General features: G+C 41.3%; 1 protein-coding gene across 3 annotated transcripts; it reads right to left on the minus strand.

Annotated features, from left to right (window-relative positions):
* Positions 1-999: 999 nt before the first annotated feature.
* Positions 1,000-19,718, minus strand: sin3aa (SIN3 transcription regulator family member Aa). Of its 3 annotated transcripts, none has more exons than XM_066668391.1 (21): positions 19,693-19,718; positions 15,241-15,462; positions 14,969-15,145; positions 14,673-14,779; positions 13,021-13,297; positions 12,558-12,806; positions 12,047-12,199; positions 11,726-11,881; positions 10,464-10,553; positions 10,251-10,369; positions 9,898-10,108; positions 9,187-9,303; positions 8,748-8,986; positions 8,120-8,303; positions 7,283-7,868; positions 6,820-6,989; positions 4,622-4,795; positions 4,143-4,235; positions 3,909-4,003; positions 3,551-3,746; positions 1,000-3,005 (listed from the first exon to the last, which is right to left on the minus strand). In XM_066668391.1, the coding sequence occupies exons 2-21, from the start codon at positions 15,430-15,432 to the stop codon at positions 2,775-2,777; spliced, it is 3,816 nt and encodes a 1,271-aa protein (XP_066524488.1). In that variant the 5' UTR covers positions 15,433-15,462; positions 19,693-19,718; the 3' UTR covers positions 1,000-2,774. The 3 variants fall into 3 exon arrangements, with proteins under 3 accessions (XP_066524488.1, XP_066524487.1, XP_066524486.1); XM_066668390.1 differs by lacking the exon at positions 19,693-19,718 and adding an exon at positions 17,558-17,772; XM_066668389.1 differs by lacking the exon at positions 19,693-19,718 and adding an exon at positions 15,905-16,174.
* Between the last annotated feature and the right edge of the window lie 233 nt (positions 19,719-19,951).

Raw genomic sequence — 19,951 nt, forward strand, 5'->3', positions numbered from 1 at the left:
TCTGTCACACTCACAGTCTGCCAAGTGTCGTTCGGAAGACAGCAAGAGAGACAGAGACGAAGAAAGAGCGAGACAAGCAGGGAGTCTGCAGCATTGTCAAACACTTGCACAGTGCCTCAGGGTTGCCGTTAGGTCACATTTATCAAAAAATAAATAAATTACACAGTTCAGCAACCGATAATTTAAGTTGAACAGACAAGATGGCTGTAGATTCATGGGAAAGCATGCATTTACTTTTTCTCATCTGGATTAAGGTTAAAGAGGTATATTGTTGTGATACGCACAGTGCAAAGTATGCTATTACAATTTAAGAATGAGAACAGTGTGAACGGAGGTAACTGGTTCTACGGCAGTTCAGCACAACTTAGAAATACTGATGGACAGGGCACGTATACTTTAGCATGCAATGATCTGTAAAGCAACCTGCTGCAAAGAACTACTTGGCTCCCCCTTCTGTTCAAATCAAAAATTGACTCTGGAGAGCAGATTATTTGACCATTGTTTTGATATTGTTTTCCTTTAAAACTCTGCAGAAATCAGTACTTAAAACATAAATAGCTGGTTCAGCTACTGAACTGCACAATTACAGAGACGCTTACCAGGGCAGAATTGTGCACGGCAGTTGTTATTCTTTAGTAAGAAATAAATGTACGGTGTCTGATTTTCTTAAAGCTACCCCAGAGAAAATAAAATAAAATAGCAGAGATACAAGGTTCAACAGAATCTTCATAAAACGTTTTCTTCCCCAGATTTACTATGGTTATCATTATCAATATTACGTACTCAGATGTGTAGGTTCACTGGTCATTTTTGATGATTAATTAAACCAGGGTTCAGAAAGCAATGAGTGTAAGGCTCTCTGCAATGCACAACTCCACATTAAACCACTTAGAACTCAACAGATTAACTATTATGGAAAATAATCAAACTCACTGTTAATTCTTACCCTCTCCTCCTACCCAACAGGTAGAGGAAAAAAAAATACTCCAAATCTGCTACAAAGTTCATTTTATTATTTTCTTAAATAATATCGAAATAAAGGGGCTATGATGATCCACAGAAAAAGACATGCTTTGTGACTTTCATTTTTAAAATTTATATATTTATATATTTATATATATATATTCTTGTCCAGCAGAAATCTATCCAGGGTGAAGAAGAAAACCTCACACAACGAACGAGACTCATTACATTCGTGGGCCTTCTCGGCTAGCCGAGGACAGTGTGAGTTGGACCGAGTGGCTTCCTCAGTGTTCAGACTAGAGAACTGGATGCATATCCAAATGGGCAGTGATCAAAGTGTGCTGAAATGAGCCCAATCTCAACGTCAAAAAATTAAAATGCTGCTTTTTATAAAAACTTTTCAAAAAACGAGAACCTGGATACATTTCTACTTTTACCAAAATTAACAATTCTTTACTATTAAAAAAGACAAAAAAATAAACACATGAAGGAGAAATAAAGAAAGAAAGGATAAAGAAAAAAATACCCAACTATTATAATCAACTCCCTTTGGTAAAAACTGTAATAAACTTGTCTTGCATGTTTTTGTCCCCCCATCTGAGCACTAACTTTAGCCGTCTCTTTCTAAATTCCACAGTAAGCCTGTAAAGTTTCACTAGCACAACAACGCAGGTCTCTGTTATTAAAAAAAGGTCTGGCAATATATACAATTTATTTACAAAAAGAGAAGTTTGTATTCTGTATGTGGATAGTCCATTTTAAATGAATAGGCGTGTGTGTGTTTGTGTGTTACTAGCTGGTGAATTGGCATTGGGCTTTGCCAGCAACTTTGTAAGGCTTGAAGCCAGGGCGGCCAGCACAAACTGTGGTCATGTCACATTCAGACATTCTAAACATATACAGTTATACGGTGTGAGCTTTTGGAAGCTCATTCATTCTTCTGCTGAACTGACCAGTGCATTCTCTTGTACTCTCCACAGCATCATGGGATACAGGTCTGAGATCTTTACTGCTGTCTCACTGTCAAGGGTTTCTTTGTCTTTTATTGTTTTGCTTTTAAACAAAAAGACTCTACTCAAGAATTTTGTTCACTCTGACATATTGGACAACAGAATGGCAAATTGGTTGAGCTTATTTTGACAACGGTGCCTCTTGAGTTTCCTACACTTTGACAGGATAACTATATATATATCTGCAAAGTTAAGTGCACTTATCCCAAAACAAAAACTAAACTTTAGTTTGCTGCTACTGTTCTTGAATCTTGTTTTTTCCAAAATGTTGTTACAGCAGAAAAAAAAAACCCTTTACTAGACAACTAGTAAAGACAACAATAAATCCCCCTCAGCACACAGGTAAAGGTAATTTCATAGTTCCACCTTTTTAACGTAGCCTTGACCTGTACATACAGTAAAATAGTAATGCCTGTCAATCCCTTCCATCAAACTTCTATATCCCAACCTGACCCACCTAGACTTATCAGCCCATCTGTGTCCTTTGCAGCAAAGAGAGCCTCAGATATATGGCTGGTTCTAGATTAATCTGTACACATGGAATGTGCAGCTCTTTGACAGACAGGTGTGCTACCCATAGTTTGGCACTGAGGGACATGCGGCACAAGTACAGCTAAAAACGCTGTTAAAAACTGAGATGTATGCCAGCCGCCACTGGTGTTACATGAAAGCTGAGGCGTAGCCTTGTCTTGTCATGTTATCCTTAGAAAGTTGTTGATAAGTCCTAGTTCTTTCCCTGCCCCCTTACTCTACTTCCTCCTCCCATTACTAAACACCCCCATCCCCATCTACTGCCCGGGGTCACGGAGTTTTGTAGCTGCTGCTGTATTTGACTCTGTACTTGTTGATGTTCCTGAAGTGGAGTGTCTCATGGTCACAGGTCGTGTTGCAAGGGATGAGACCTTCACGGCCTTCTCCCATCAACCACTTGGTAGTGTCGGCAGCCATTTCTCTGGTGACATGCTCCTTCGCCCATCCGTCCACCCAGGCTTGGAAGCGCTGATGCAGCCTTGTGCTCACCCGCTCATGGGACTGGTGCACACACACACACACACACAAACAAAAATTGCAATGAATAGCTCACCCCAAAAAAAAAAAAAAAAAAAAAACCCCCAAAAAAAACACTTTTCCCAAAATCTTGCTTGCAGTTACAGCTGCAATGATTATTTGCTAATTAGTGTTGGATATACTAAGCATAGCAATATAAGCCATAATATTAAAGCCACCTCTTTGTTTATACACTCATTTTCCATTTTATCAAATCCACTTTGCATATAGGTGCATTTTGTAGTTCTACCAGAGCAGGTTTTATATTCAAGTGGTGAATCCTACTCAGTGATGGCATGTCATCAGTGCTGTTTCACTGTCCACCAACCAATACACACGTCCAACAATGTTCTGTGGGCAGCATCTTGTGACCAATGAAGGTCTAGTGGATCACTAACAAAGTACACTGTGCAGCACCAGATAAGCTACTGTCTCAGATTGTGCATTTTAAACATGGACCATGTTTTTCTAATGAACTACATACTATATGTACATAATTAAATAGATTGGGTAAGAGAAGTGCTGTTTACCTGATGTGCTCGCAGCAATGCCGTGCGCCTGTACATGTAGTCCTCAGACTTAAACACGTACACCATTTTGTAAGAATTAAGCTTGAACATGCATTCCATTTTCATGTTCTCAGCACTCTCCTTCTTGGCTCCTTCCTTCATCTCTTTTTCCTGTTGCTCCTGTCCTTGCTGGCACTTCCGAATTCGCCGCAAGTTTCTGAAGAAGAAGAGGAAAAAATAAAAAAATAAAAAATTAAGTTCAGCCCTGTGCAATGTAATCAAATTAATATAGAAAATTTAGATAAAAATGATTTTAAAACAATGTAAGATGTTCTTCCACAAATGACCTGTAGAGCTGTATAAAGTGCCGTGGTAATACCTTGGCAGAAAAACAGGCTTTTGTGCCAGGTGTTCCCTTAGCTCTGGAGACGTCACATCAGCGCAAAGATACCGGCCCACATAATCTGACCAGCGCTGCAAACACAGGTTCACAATAATATAACAGTCTGTTGTATGCGTAACAACGAAGACAGGTCATACATATGAAAGCAAGTGTGTGTGAGACAACAAAACCACAAGACTCCTAGAAGGGTACGGTAAGGTTGTAACTCACCTCTGCCTCTACTGGCTCATCTGAGTTCTCCTCTTCTGTGTCCAGCAACTCAATGGTCAACTGTACGTTGCCTCGACTCTTAATGAACATCAACTATATAATAAATAAAGAGATTAAAATGAAAACCAAAGTGTGTGTGTTATTTATTTACTTATTTAAAACCCAATTTAATCATCTCTAAGGCTATATCCAAATAACACCCAATGTGACCTCAAAATGTGAGGGCAAATACATCCTTTCTCCAAGACATGTATAGCCAACTACCATATCATTATTTGGACAGCTAAACACTTTTGGATGTGAACGCTACGTGCCCTGTTCAGTTATTTTATTTAACATGATCAGGAAAGAGTAAGGAAATTCCTGATCAATTTGATACTTTTGTTGTGCTCCCTCTGAGGCATCAAAAACACTCAATACCACTCAGAACTCCATAAACAGGTTCTAATAAACTAGAGGAGGGTAGAGTTGAGTCTTACTTTAAAGCAGTTCTCATCAGACATGAGTTGCTCTGCTTTGCGCTGGTATGCTACTTCGGCAGTGGTTCTGGCAGACTGAGTCGAGAGCATTCCGCCTGTAGCACAGCTACTGCTCTCGGACAGATATAGATCTGTGACCTGAACGCAAATCTCATCACTCACTATGTGCTGAAGCTGTAGAAAGAAGAACACAAGAGAAATTAACCTTCACTAGAGGTTTTTTTTTTTTTTTTGTAAATTATGAAAATGTGCATTAAAATACATGAATGGAAAAAAGCAAAACATTAAAACATAAAAACATTAAAAATGCACGAAGGGGAGATGAAAAAGGATTTTTCAAATAAACTATGACGTTTCAGCTGCTTTATACATAAGCCCCAGACTGATCCAGTGACCACCGGCTTGTAATGAACTTCTCCCGACTCTCCTTCCTCTTCTCTCCTCTGCACTTTACCACTCTGTTTTCACACCACTACCAGAGCTTCTTATTTTCTTATTTTTTGTGTGGAATATTGTAGACATATACAGCACTACACAAAAGTATGACCACACAGTATTTTACTTACTTCTCAAAACATTGAGAACAAGCCCTAAACGACAGAAATGACACAGACCCCCCTAAAAATAAATATTAAACCAGGGTTTTTGATATAAATGACCCACTCAGAACTCTCCATCTCCATCTCCATCCCTCCTACACTGAGCGACTAATAAAGGATTATCTCATCTTACCTTACGTCATCTGAAATTCTTGTAAAAGAGTAGTGGACGGAAACACGACTCGTTTCACATTTTTTTCTGCCGATATTTATTGCGCAAAACATTTGCAAACGTTTTGGATAGAAACCCAGCTAATGTCTTGGCTAAGTGAAACAATGTTGAAAAGGAATAATTTGTATTCAAATAACCCTGCCTTTGCTTTGAATTAACACAGTCTGTCCAAACATTTATAGGCCCCCTCTTATAATCACTGAATTCCGCTGTTTTGTTACGTTACAACATCTAAAGTCTTGTTACTGCAGCAAAAGAGGGAAAGGAATATTGGCTGCGCCGCAATCCCAAAACTTTTCACCATCTTGTGTACAGACCTGGACGATAAAACAATAGCGAGATCCTTTCATATGTTGGCGTTGCTACAAGTGACACACAAAAAGCCAATCACCAGTAGCATTCTGCTGATGAATGATCTTGAACAGACCATTAAAGAATTGTTAATAAAATCTTATAAGGGCTGGTCAACTAGGCAGTTGGGTGGTTATCATCAGAACATGTTCTGTCCTGACCAAGAACAGGAATATATTGCTGTACACTGATTCCTGGTGAATAAAAATGTGGATAACTGGTGTGCTTGTCAGTGGTGGAGTGATTTGTCTGCAGCTTTAGCCTGCTAATCGAGCTAACACCTGACAGTCCGCAGAGGCCGACACACAGTGCTAAAAGATAGAAAATATCATTAATTTGTTTGTAAAAAGGTAAAGTTGAGTTGAATTAAAGTTGCTAATAGGCACCAACTAACCAATAAAACATGGAATTGATTATACCGTCTCCTGATATAACTTTAGCATGGTATCAGTTTATTTACAGCTAGTGAGATTTCTCCTCTTGTGTTTAGACATTGTTAAATGTAGCATCTCACTTGCCTGTAAGAGCCTGCACACTGACTTATGGAGATAGTGTTGTTTTAAGAAAATATTCATGACAGTGGACACAACTGACAAAATTAATACTAATATTTTTGGTAAATTTACATAGGTCTAGTGAAATATTTCCTCACAGAGTCATTTGCATGTTGCACATGTATATGTATCATAAGTGTATGATACATATTTGATGATAAAAGCAGTAATATGAAAAGCACTGCAAGTTATAAAAGTTCATATTTTTTAAAGTTGACAAAAGGTGATCATTATCTAATTTTATATATATATATCTATTTGCCATCACATTTAAGATGATGAAAGAGACCACAAAAGGGCCAGTGTATTACAAGTTTAAAAAAGGAAAAAAGTAAGGAAAACAGCAGGCAATGCTACTCCCTTTTCTTGAGAATAACAAAAAGACAGCTCTCCAGCTTTAGTGCCTTGCTTAATAGGCAGAAACATGTAGTCTTTCTATTGTGTTCAAATAAGGGTTGGCACTGTACTGCAGTTTATTATAATGTGTAGTTTATTATATTGAGAGAGAACTGGGACACAGACCTGCCTGACAATGCTTTGAATGAGTTTGTCCATGGTGAAGGCGATATAGGCATGGATAGTGAACATCTCTCTTAGTGAGTCCTCATACTGTGACGCCTCCATGTTCCCATCCAACAGATTCCGCACCATCTCCAGGAAGGCTGAGTAGTAGTCTTCAACATCAATGTCCACTGAGAGAGACAAAGACAGAAAAAAAACAACAACAATCACCAGGTGTCAGACACAATCTAATTCTTTAAAAGACAAAACACATCCACTAAAATGAAACTTAGCAGTGGAACAAGGCCAATGCTACTTATCTGAAGCCAGTTGTGCATTTGGATTTACATGGATTAAGGTTGGATCTGTGAACAGAAGCCTAATTCATAATCAGCTCCTCAGAACAGCAACAGCTCTGAGGCTAAAATAACACTGAATGAGCTAACTTATAAAGAATCTCATTCTAGAGAGAGCTTCTACTTACTGGGCTCCTTTAGCCGCAGCTGGATGGCAGTGTTGTCATTTTTTTCCCGTTTGAGTCCCAGCACTTCCCTCTCCCAGTCACGCTCCCTCAGATCCTCCTCTATTTGCCGCTCAGCCTGGACGTAGAGACGAAGGAGCCGTGAGCACAGTGTCTGGTGCAGCCGCAGGAAGATATACCAGTTGTTGTTGACAAAGAACAGGTTGTAGGCTTCATCGCAGGAGCGCAGCTTCTGGGCCGCTGAGTTGCTGAAGAGGAGTTTGGACTTGGAGGGGCTTCCACCACTGCCCCCTGCTGCTAAACCATTGTGCTTCTTAGAGCCCTCTTCATCAAGCTCCATGTCCTCTTCATCTTCCTCTTCCTCAGCATCAGATAGTGCCCCACGCTGGGAAAAGAGCATGTCAGGGATGAAGTGGTAGATTATCTGCTTGATCTTGTACTTGTCCTCCTTCTGGATGCTGGTCTGCCGCTTCACGTGGTGGATGATGAGAGCAGCAGCGTCCTCAAGGATCTGGCGGTCATCATAGGTGAAGGTGAGATGGGGGCTACTAAGTGGTGTCACATTCTCCTCGGAGGCCTGTTCCTGCCGCTGCACGTACAAAGGAGTCTTTGAATGAGCCGTATGCACAATCAACACTTGCCAAAGCATAATCTCAGTGGTACTGCCTTCTCAAAATATTACTTTAGTATCAAGAACACGTTGATTATAAGATACCATGCCAACCTTTTATAAGAATCTGTTGACAGCTTTACTAATATATTTTTCAAAAACAGAAGCATCCTGGGCTCAACCCTTAATTGCAGAGCATTCTTGAACTAAATGTCAGTGGAGCTGCTTACCTCATCATAGATACTCTCAATCTCGTTGAGAAGGGTTTTAGATCGCAGCACCTTGGTGTCGTTCTGTTTGAAGTTAATGCCTTGGTGGTCCAGGGACTTAAGGTAGTACTTCTCGTTCTGTTCTCTCCAGATCTTATTGAAGCCTCTCTGTGCTTCTCTCCACTCTTCCTCCTTTAACTTTAATCTAAAGAATATACAAAGACAACAGTGCACGAGCACGTTTAACTACGCATATCTCTTACATTAAAGTTCTATGTACGATGAAATATCAAAGCAGATAGATGTAAACAGAAGTGTTTACATTAGCTATGTGCTAAAATGAAAATTGGGCTTTTACTCTAGGGTCAACTGTGATTCTGAATAGTGTGTTGATTTTCTGTGACAGATGTGTTTACTCACGGCTAACAACTATCAAATTTAATTATTTATTTAATTAATTAATTTTATATGAAATTTATCTCATGGAGACTGGGGGTGGGGGTGGGGGGGGGGGGTTCAATAAATAAATAACTTAAAAAAGCTAAATGCTTATACATACAATATTACCAAGATGTTACATGAGTGAAATGAGACAGATTTCATAGAGTGAAACATAGTCACTCAGATTTTTTTTCTGATTTTCACTGACCTCTTCAGGACAATGGGGACAGAGACTGAAGGATTCTTCTTCAGTCCATCAATGATGTCAGGGGCCTTGTCTCCATATATCCTCTGAATAGCTTTGCGATGGATAATCTCAGAGGTCCCTCCCAGAGCATTGTCTAGCCTGAATTTCGCCTGCTCCTCAGCGGACATCCGAGAGAGCTTCTTCTGCACTGTCTCCAGCACCCGGATGGTGGCCAGGTTTGTCTCCAGAACCACATCAAGCTACGTAAAGATGCACAGAACATTAGCAGAATTTCCCTCAACCAGAATAAGCTCACAAATATTTAATTTCTACACTTGTGGGTGATCGGATTCACATTCTGGAGATATTAAATACATTCAGTATTATCCACATGCATAGGATTCATGGCCTCATATTAAAAGAGACAGGTGTAGAAGGGAAAAAATCTCAGATGGCTCACCTCAAAGCGCTCATCCTCACATCTATATATATGCTCCTCATACTGTGTTTTCTTAGAGCTGACAAAAGTGGAGTCCTCTGACCAGGAAGGAAAAGACACCCATGTGTCATTCAGCACCTGGCCAAACAGATGGAATGAAAATAAATGTTTTTATTTGAGAATTGCTGGTCATTCAGGGCAATTATGCAATATTTATTTAAATATAGTTTGCATGTTAGCTGTCTTTGAACTTTCAGTAATATCCAAAACCACACTTACACATTAAGCCTGCATGCCAGGAGGGACTTCCCTTACTGCTTCTTTTTATTATGCTGTATTCTACATACTGAGCCTAATTTTGCGACATTACAAAGTATCACTCCAGTGTATTTTACATTTGATTAAAACCCTTATCTCCCATGAATAAATGTATTATTGCAATTGTCATAGATTTTTTATTAATTTTTTTTTTAATATTTTCAGTCAATCTTTTTCTCCTGACAAATGATAAAACTGTGCATTTTAAATATTTTAGTCACATATCTTGTACTTATTGCCACACTGTCACTAACAATAAATCAACACGTAATAAAGACATATCACATCAAACATAAGAGAATACTTACTATTATATTTACAATAATATTATAGTAATAGAGAAAATTTAGTATTATGATGGCAAGTCTATGAAGTGTGACATAGTGCAATGAAAAGAGTTACAAGTTATGATACCTCTTTGCAAAGTGGGGTTCTCCCTGTGCATTTGGGAAGCTGGTAGCTCTTGGGCAGAGCTCTGTAACTAAAGCCCAGCCTCTTGCATGAAGAGTAGTCTATTTCCATGGCGATGCCCTCTGTTGCCCTCTCTTTAGGATAGCTCTCTAGGTGGGACATCTCCTTGTAGCCCAGGAAATTCTTAAACCAGGTGAACAACTCTGGGAACTTCCTAAAAATGTTAAACATGCATCAGCTCATTTATCCATAACCATAATTTTAAACATAATGTGAAGCATGTCACATTATGTCAAAGTTCATATAACGTTAAAGGTGAATTTGATCCCTTTAAAGTCAATACTCAAAACAATCACCCCAGAAATGGCAGCACCAGTTGCACAAGCTCAGCGCGGGAGATCACTTCCTGGTTAAATATAACCAGGCACCGTAAGAAATTGTCATAGGCCTCAGCACTTCGTAAAGCTTTCCGCACCTAGAAGAGATTTAGAAGCATTTTAGTATGACTGATAAAAATACCTGATAAATATCAGTAAAGAATAATTAGGAAAATAATATAAAACTCTCACCTTCTCAAAGAACAAAGACTCTGTGCCAACACCGTGCTTGTTGGCCTCCGCAATAGAGGAGTCCTTCAGATTCAGTAACTTGGGCTTTTTCTGGAAGGCAAAAACAGTCTGATCAGAAAAACATTTCCTACTTTCTATACAGCACAAATAAACGACTCCCAATTACATAGATTTAACCTCTGTTCACACAATATAAAGTAGTGCTTCCTCGCCATCAGGTCACAGACTGTACCAAGCAGTGGGTCATTTCGTATCATGCAACAACCACTGCTATCTAATGCATGAGGAAGTAGCAGCATAACGGCTTACATTTAGATCATTTATTCATATGTAACTGCTTATCCAGTTCAGGGTTGTGGGGTGTCCAAAACCTACCTGTAATCACTGGGCACAAGGTGGGAACACACACTGGAGGGCACACCAGTCCCCCCACGGACACTTTTGAGTAGCTAATCCACCTAACAATGTGTGTTTTTGGACCGTGGGAGGAACCCGGTGCACCAGGAGGAAACCCACATGGACTCAGGGAAAATACACCAAACTCTGTTCCTTTAAATGAGAAGGAACCATGGCTGATTTCAGCATTAGAGCCCAGAAATGAGTGAAGATCAGGAACTTCCATTTATTTATTTATTTATTTATTTTTTGTGATCTCTGATCTCATTTTTGCAATATTTAAATCAGTGGCATTATTTATTTAAGTGTTATATTTGCGTTTCAGTCTGTTTAGCCTCTGTGCTCTCTTATAAATGTCGGTTTAGAGCTTATTTGACAAACTTGAAGAGGCAAGACAAATCTAAAGTGTCTGCATTTTGTAAGAAGCAGCACAAAGTCAGAACAACTAATTTTATCCCTAAGTTTACAGATTAGGCAACCCACAAAAACAAAATAAACAAAAAAATGACTGGGTTGTAGGCTTGTCAGATCCTCAAATTAATACATTTTATAAGATCCCTTTAATGTCAATGTACTGCATCATGTCAGAACATGCCAACATGTGCAAGCATTTTGTGAACATTTTGCCCCACTTGAAAAGAATAGGCAGAGAATGAGTGTGGGATGAATTCCCCCCAAATCATCAGCCTTTCACTGGAAGAAAAGGGCAAACTATTGGAACTTAAGACTGTATTCACATCACAGTCTGTCCTATTTTCTGAATTAAAGTGCAGATACAAACACCATGAACCTGCCACAACTTCAAGGCATTGTGTTCTTTTTGCAGTCATTAAAAAGGTTGGGACCCTCTGATATATAGCATTTACCTTCACAGGTGGAGTGGGTCCGGGAGCACTGTGTCTGCGGATCTGACAGCCATTCTGGTTTGGCCTCTGCTTGTTGTTCAGCTGTGGTTTCTTCACTGTACTTCCATGATCATTCTGCACTGATTCTGCTTTTTCTGCTGTTGTTTTGCTGAGCAGCTAGAGTGTAGAGAGAGAAATATTTACTTCTGGTTGAAACCAATAGCTGCACTGAGTTCTACACAGGAAAAAATGTGACAGTTGGCCTCCACTCCAGCTCTAGAATTATGGACAGTTTTTAAAATGACACAAACTCCAAAACTTTGGGGATGTGCTGACTCTTACCACTGAGCTGTTCGCATCTGGCAGGAACTGGCCAAACTCTGAGAGCAGGTCCTCCTGATTCTTGAAGAGCCGTGCCACTTGGGCATACACCTCCTGTTCAGTCAGTGCCGGAGTATAATTCCCCCCAGCTTCTTTAGCATTACGTTGCTCTTTCTACAGAAATAAATAAAGAAACAAAAAAAAAAGGAAAGATTATGACACTCCACTGTTTTCATAGTGCACTATCTATTTCAGTAACACCGTTGCAGCTTCTTGGCTCTAACTAAGGGCATGCTGGAAAAACTCCAGACTGATCCAACTCCACGTAAAACGATCTCCTCTCATCTTTCTTTTTCAAAGACGTGTGAAACCAAAAAGTGAAAGCTTCTCCATTGGACTAAGGCCAAACGGAGACATAATCCTTTTGGGAAATCTACTTCACTTGGAACACACATGATTTAAAACCACCAAAGCGAGCATCACTCAGAAGGTGCTTGCACTTGTGAGACCATCTCACTCCATGTCCACCTACCTGGTATGTGTGCAGGATCTCTAGAAATGCTTTGTAGATATCTGGCTGACCCTGGAAGCGGTTCTTGATTTTGTTAACATAGTTGATGGCATGGTTGAACTCTACAGGCTGGTTGTTTTGCAGAGGGGGGGCACTTGGTGTACTGTTCACTGGAGTGTGAGGCTGTAGAGGAGGGGAACGGGGAGAGGCATATGGAGGAATGGACGGATTGGGCTGACTGCTCGGGGTCAATACTGGAGACTGCAAAGGCTGCAAAAAGCACAGACAGCAAATTATTTACATTTTTTTTTAAATGACTGTGGTGGCAGCACTGGCACAAATTTAACACATCTAAGCATTTCTGTAACAGTTTCAGAGAAGGTTACAAATACAGCTCTTTCTGCTATTCCAAATAAGTGCTAAATGGAAAAGCCATAAAATCTGCATGACTCTACAGGCCAAATGGCACAGCAATACTGCTCACCTTGCTTTTTTGCGAGGGCTGAGCTGGTGGAGGGGCAGCTCCACTTGTGGCTGGGGGAGCCAACTGGCTCTGGTGTGGTGCTGAGGGGATATTCTGCACAGAGATGCCATGAGGTGTAATATGGTGGATCTGACCTGGTGTGGTAACATTAACCAAATCATTGGTCTGCACCTCAATTTTATATCCAGGTGGTAGGAAGGTGTTGAAGCCCATGATGAGGTCAGGGTGGCCCTTAAAGAGCTGGGACACACGACTAATCACACCAGGCGTGTCAATGCTACACAGAGAAACAGCACAAAAAAGTCAGTTTGTGCAGAAATAATTCTAATTAACAAAAAGTTGAAAAAAGCAATGTATAGTCCATAAATACAAAACAATGTTTAAATATTGAAACCCTGAAGAAAGTTGGGACAAGGTTTTGATTACCACTGTGTTGCATTGCCTCTACTTCTAACAAAACTCTATAAGTGTTTGGTAACTGAGGAGACCGGTTGCTTTGAATTTGAAATGAATTCCCATTCTTGATGTTCATCAGCTCAGGTCTGTTGTAAATGGTTTTTGGCTTCATAATGCCCCAGGTGTTTACAATGGATATCAGGTCTGGACTAGTTGAATATATGTTAACTGTCTGAACTGAGAAATCCTGCTTTGTTGTACACCCCTCTGGAGTCCTTTTCTAAGGAGCCATGTTGTTGTAATCCATGCAGCATGTGAAATGACCTTGTCTGATGACAAAAGAAATGCCAATCCCAAAAAAGATGTTGTCTGGATGGCAGCATGTTGCTCCTATTTCGGATATATCTGTCAGCATTAACAGATGTGCAAGTCACCCCCCCTACCTGCCAACACTGATACAGCTGAATGCTCCTTGAACTCTTTAGCCCGGAGGACGTCCATGATTTCCAAAAGGAATTTAAATTTGCTTTTTTGGGGCACAGGACATTGTTTCCACTTCACCTTAACCTAAATAAGCTCAGTGCCAAAGGAGACAGCATTGTTTATATATGGCTTTTACATTTTTCATTTCTTTGATGTTTGACGTCTAACTTGCATTTGCTGATATTGTGTTCACAGACAGTGGTTTGGGAAGTGTTTGAGCCCAAGCAGTGATTTCTATTACAAAATTGTGCCTGTTTTTAATGCAGTGCCATCTAGAGGCCCAAAGATCACAGCCAACCAATATTCGTTTTGGGTCTAGTTCCCATGCAAATAAAGATTTGCCTGGACGATTTTATATAAAATCGTGTGCTGTACATGATGAAATTCCCAAATTCTTCACTATATAAAATTGAGAAATTAAATTCATTAATTCAGTGTTTACTCGTTTTGTCTTTCACTGAAGAGTGAATCCCTACTCATTTGAACATGTGAAAGACTGAGCATCGCTAAGAAGCTCTATTTAAACTCAATCATGTCAACTGACCATTTGCCAATTAACAGCAAAACCAGGCAAATATTTTACAGAAAACAATCAAATTTCTCAGTTTCGACATTTTTTTTAATTTACAAATAAATATATTGTTTAAATTATTTGCACATCAATTAATTCTGTTTAAATTCACATTTTGTAGTGTCCCGCTGTATTAAAATACTGCAAAAATAATTTTTCAAAGAAACTCTCATTATGTTAATTTATAAACACCAATGCTCACCTCTGAGATTTAAACTCTTTCATGATGTCCAAGAAGTCATTGTATACTTGTGGTTGACTTCCAAATTGCAGCTTCACTTGGTCCAGGTAAGACAAGGCATCCTCCACCTGAGAGTAAAATCAAGGATTTTCTAAACTCAGGACAATACAGTGTTGTGTAAAAGAATGATGCTGCAAAAAATGATTAAAAAAAACAACATTCTATATAAAATTACAGTTGCCAAACAATTTAAATTACATGATTTAATTTTTTTTTTTTTTTTTTAAATAAACTTTGTGCAGCGCACACACTCTCACCTTGAGTCTCTGGAATTGCTGCTGTCCTTGTGCAGAGGCAGTGGGGTTGGGTGGGTGTGCATGACCCTGGACTAATGCAGGACCATGAGATTGTACAGCTGGACTGTGATGGTGGGAGCTGCTGTGAACAGTAGGACTTGGACCATGACCACCAGAACCCTGTGCCACAGTCGGAACCTAAAAGAAAGAAAACAATTGATAAAACCATAAATAGGCAAATTATTGTTTCTGATAATTAATGACTGTTAACCAAAGATGTGGTGTGTTAGTACCTGGTACCCTTGGGGAACAGGATACTGGATGCCTGTGGTGGGCTGCATGTTATCCGTCACAGCCTCATACACTGTTGGGGCTGGGGCTGGGGCTGGGGCCAGAACCCTGTGTTGGAAGCCCTCTGTGCTTCCTGGGAGCCGACGCTGTTGCGCCGCAAAAACCGTTTCCTGATCCTCCAAACGGCGCTTCATTATGAACTCATACTCAATGGGTATTAAGCCCTGGTGGTGACACAAGAAATGCCAAAAACTGATTGGGTTCTGAAGTTATACAACTTTTAAACTGGTTAACAAATTTGATGTTTCCCACTTTCATAATGTAGAGGAGTTTAACAAGCAATAAAGCACTGTTTTTAAAGGACATATTAATCAAATGGGTATGTTGGTACTGATGGAACAAAACATCATACCTAAAAATTAAAAGCAAACATATCCCAAAATATTAGAGAAGAAGGAAAAACTTCATGTAACACGATTTAAACACATGCACCTTTGGTCCATTCCTATTGATTGTTTTGAGATTTTGATGCAGTGCAAATACTAGGTGATATTTTATATGACAAATAGAAGGAAAATGGACATACAATATTTGTTCAAAAAGTGACTATACAGTGACCAACAGTCATTACACAACAATTTGGTTTTATACTGAATATGGATGTACATTTGAAAAAAGGACTGTGGGGTCCAGCATGGGGTGGAAGGTGTAATTCCTCATTTATAAACAGTTCATCCTTGACTGTTGGTGCTGAGATCCCTCCAGTCAGGCGCATGCTGCAGGACTGGACTGGGGCCCATGACGTCATCGGGAGGCTCCGTATATACACACGCGCGCACACACAAAAGAGACACCCCGTATCTCCAGCACCGAGACGAAAACACACACTCGGGCTCAAAAGCAGCAGCACAGTCACCGCTACACATAGCACGTGTGCTTTTGCTCATTAGACTGAAGTTATAGTTTTATCCAAATGTTCCGTTCCACCTTAAATGGTGCAGCACTCCCTCGGGCGCCAAAGTGAGAGTTCTGCACCATTTAAGGTGGAACGGGAAATTCGAGTGAGGAGCCAACTTCGGCTCCCTCCTTCCTCGTTTTGAGAAGCTGGCCTCGCTGTGTTAGTAAACTGTCTCGAGCACATCTCGTCCTCACTACATCTGCCGAGTGTATGTGTTTTACGAGACGTATGTTTGTTTGCATGTATACACTTCGCTGATTTAAAGAAAGACGCGTTTACAGTGAGAAGCTTACGCGAGGTTGTTTCCGTTCCTGGAACGGCTGTACACACTTTTCAATCATTCAGTGTTTTAAATGTTAATGTTTGAATACATGTTGAATGGTACGAATTAAACGGGCTCCGGGAACCCCGGGGGTATCGTGTAAGCTCCCTTAAACACTCAGTGCCTTCATTGAAATTGTATGTAGCCGTTATAGTATTGGGTGGTTTTGGAAGTAGAGGAGACCCATTTTCCAGCTCTTATTTACATTGGAGAGTAACAGTTCTCTGATGAGAACTCGGTCCCCTCCCCCTGCCCCTGAGGCCTGGCACTAAGCGCGGAAGCCCCAGACCTCGAGTGAAGCTGCCTGGCCGACAAACACATCTCTTCACCGGGTATCCGTTAGCCACAACCGACTTATGACAAAGAGTACCTAAACCCAGTGTGTAGGTACGCTAAGTCCGGTCTACGTCTTAACGCCCTTACTGTGAAAACAAGACACACCGCTGCGAAAACAGCACTGATATAAGTCGGAGCACACGCTACACAGCGAGTAAAGTAAGCACTGCATCCCGACGCTAACTCCACTTCAGTGCAGATGTCAGCGCTCTGTATCCCAAATGGCGCCCTGCCCCCTACATAGGGCACTAGAGGGGTCACGAAACTGGCTTTCATACCCAACCAGTGCAGTGAACGTTAGATAGCACCATTTCGTTTAATATTGAGTGTTTTCTATAGACTCTGAATATCATGCACCATTTTAACGAGTCATGGCTTCAGCTCCTCCGTCGTACACTATAGAGGAATCGGAGACATTTCAGTACACAGCCTCTTCATTAGCCCGCTAAGCGGTTAGCCCACAGCTAACAGACCCTCAGCGGCGTCAGTCACTTCAACGGCGCACATGAGGAGCTCAACTACGGATGAGCTCAACACGTACACAACAAGGGGTATTAACTGGAACAGGGGAAATAATAAACCCGCACCAGTCTGGAGCTCAAGACCACGCTGTAAGCAGTGAACACGAAAGTGTGGATAGCGACGCTGTTGGTGTATTTTTTTTCTTCAACATTCACCCCCATATCAAACAGTTTAAACTCACCTCCTGGCAGTGGAACCAGAGTCGAGTTGTTTAAGTCTGTCCGCGAATTCGACCAACATAAGACAACTTAGAACAACCGCAGTTCTAAAACACTGCGTGTGTGCTTGGCGGCCACACGTGCAGAACACTGGATAAAAACAACACGCTCCTTCCGTTAAATGTTTTCTTAAAAATGCACAATACAAGAGAAATGGAGCACAAAAAAAATTTCTCAGCTGAAAACAACCCCAGTTCTGTTCGTTGTCGAGAGGCGTGGCTCACCGGGGCTTTTTCCTCAAGATCCGCCCTCTGACAGTCTGATTGGACAGACGGGGCAAGAAGAAAGAATTAGGTGCTTTGATTGGTCGCTTTGAACGTCACTCCCACAGACAGCAGGCGTCCCCTGCCCGCCACTCAGACTCCTCTCACACACGTAGGCTGCACACACAGTTTCAAACAGAGCAGTTTTGAAAGTGCACCGGTATTAAACCTGGTCTACGTTTTTCTTTTGGTACATAGACCCGAGATCGTGTCTGCACTGGTATTAACAGAAAACTGAGATCTGAATCTGCAAAGGTACTCGGTCCAAAACATGTTTGGTTGCTAGGGGTTCCTAGTAACACGTTTTTGTTTTTTTGTTTTTTTTACTTGGAAAAATCTATACATGAAGCATATCACAGTTTACGGTCAGCTTTAAAAGTGAGTTCGTGTTCAGATCTGTGTCTGAATGGGGCTGATTCTAGCAGATACAACCGAAGGCGAGTGAGTTTGAACACTTCTCCACGTTTAAAATTAGTTCAATGTAACTTCCTGAAGTTACTACCACACGTGACTCTCCTCGGCAGTGTTTAGCTCCCGCATACGTCATAAACATCGCTTTACATCGCGCCACGCCCCCGCTCTGGGCATCAGCCAATCAGAGCGCACCATATTCCCAGAGGCCACGCCCGGGAAGGCGGATCCTCTGAAATAAAGCTTCGCCCACGAGAGGCGGAGTTCAGCACTTGCCCGGGATTTCGCTCTTCGTCGAGAGCAACAATTCGCTTGCACTCGCAGCCAGCGCTAGCACAGCCGCCCGACGACCATGTTTGTGTTCAGAGCCCCGTCTCCAGCTGGCGCTTGGTGAAAACAGCAGCGAGCCGAGACGCAGCTGAACTAGCTACCGTCGCATCGACAGAGAGGTTAATTCAGCGGTGATAAAACACGAGTCCTGAGCTCCAAACAAAATAGGAAGCAGTTCTCTAGGGTTATCGTCGAAAAAAAGTTGCTGTCCAAATGTGCTTCTTTTGTTGTATAGGGTAGTTGTACAAAGTAAAAAGTGAACACACTCGACGGAGACCGCGGTGCTATTGTGTGTACCGTGTATAAAATGTGTATTGGACTCATGAGTCTGTTCCCCTTTAAAACGCCACGCATTTTTTGCTCTTGCTCTGTCCCGCACTTCCCATTGAACAATAGAGCCTCGGTCAGAGTAACGCAGGACCGACACCGTGTGGCTTTGTTTCTCACAAATTGCTCATGACACGAGACGGTTTTTTTTTTTTACAATTACAATTAATACAAGTCAGACTCTCCCGTTCGAACACGAGATGAGCGAATTTGCCCCTTAACGTCGACCTTATATCGGCCGCAAAGTCAAAATGGGCTCTAATCTGGCACCGTAAACACGAGCACAGCTTACTGACGACATGTGGCGTCGCTACAACTGAGACAGCTTCGGGGACACAGCGAGCGAGCCATTCTTTGTTTACTTCGACATTTAAGGGGAAAATGTCTAACCCCTTCGCCACAACAACTCCCTCCCCCTTCGGAGCCCTGTGTTAACTACTGCGCGGAGAGAACAGTGATACAGGAGCCGCTAGGTTTCTGCTCAGTACAACTCGACAAGGAAGAGTTAAAATCTCTCGCACACTATACAGTCGGCGAAAGGAGAGGTTTTATGAACGTGAACACTGTTCGCGGTCTTCACAACATCAAGCATTACCCTCTTTGGCTCCCCGAATTTGGCTTTACCGAGCAAACCACCCACATTTCATGCGCCAAGATAAACACGCGAATAGGTTTCCGACACGCGGCTTTAGGACACAACCAGCTATGAAACATTGGTTCGGATCAGAATCAGATTATTTTTGTTTTCTTTAGCAGCTGTTACATACCTACGAAAAAGAAGCCTCTCACTCCGGATTCGTGTTTGTAACAAAATAGTTGGTAACGCCCCCCTCTTTCCCAATTGGCTCGCCCAAAATCCAACGTCATTTCCATTTGAATACGACCCGCCAAAATATTGAGTCCAGAGCAGGGTTTATGGTGGAACCAAAGAGGGGTGCTTTAAGATATAAAGCGAAGACTACTGTCTAGGGTTTCAGAAACAGATGAGCGTGACGCTGTGAGTTGGTATGCAAAACGTCTAGGCAA

This window comes from Hoplias malabaricus, chromosome 4, assembly GCF_029633855.1.
Source record: "Hoplias malabaricus isolate fHopMal1 chromosome 4, fHopMal1.hap1, whole genome shotgun sequence".
NCBI classification, from domain to species: Eukaryota; Metazoa; Chordata; class Actinopteri; order Characiformes; family Erythrinidae; genus Hoplias; species Hoplias malabaricus.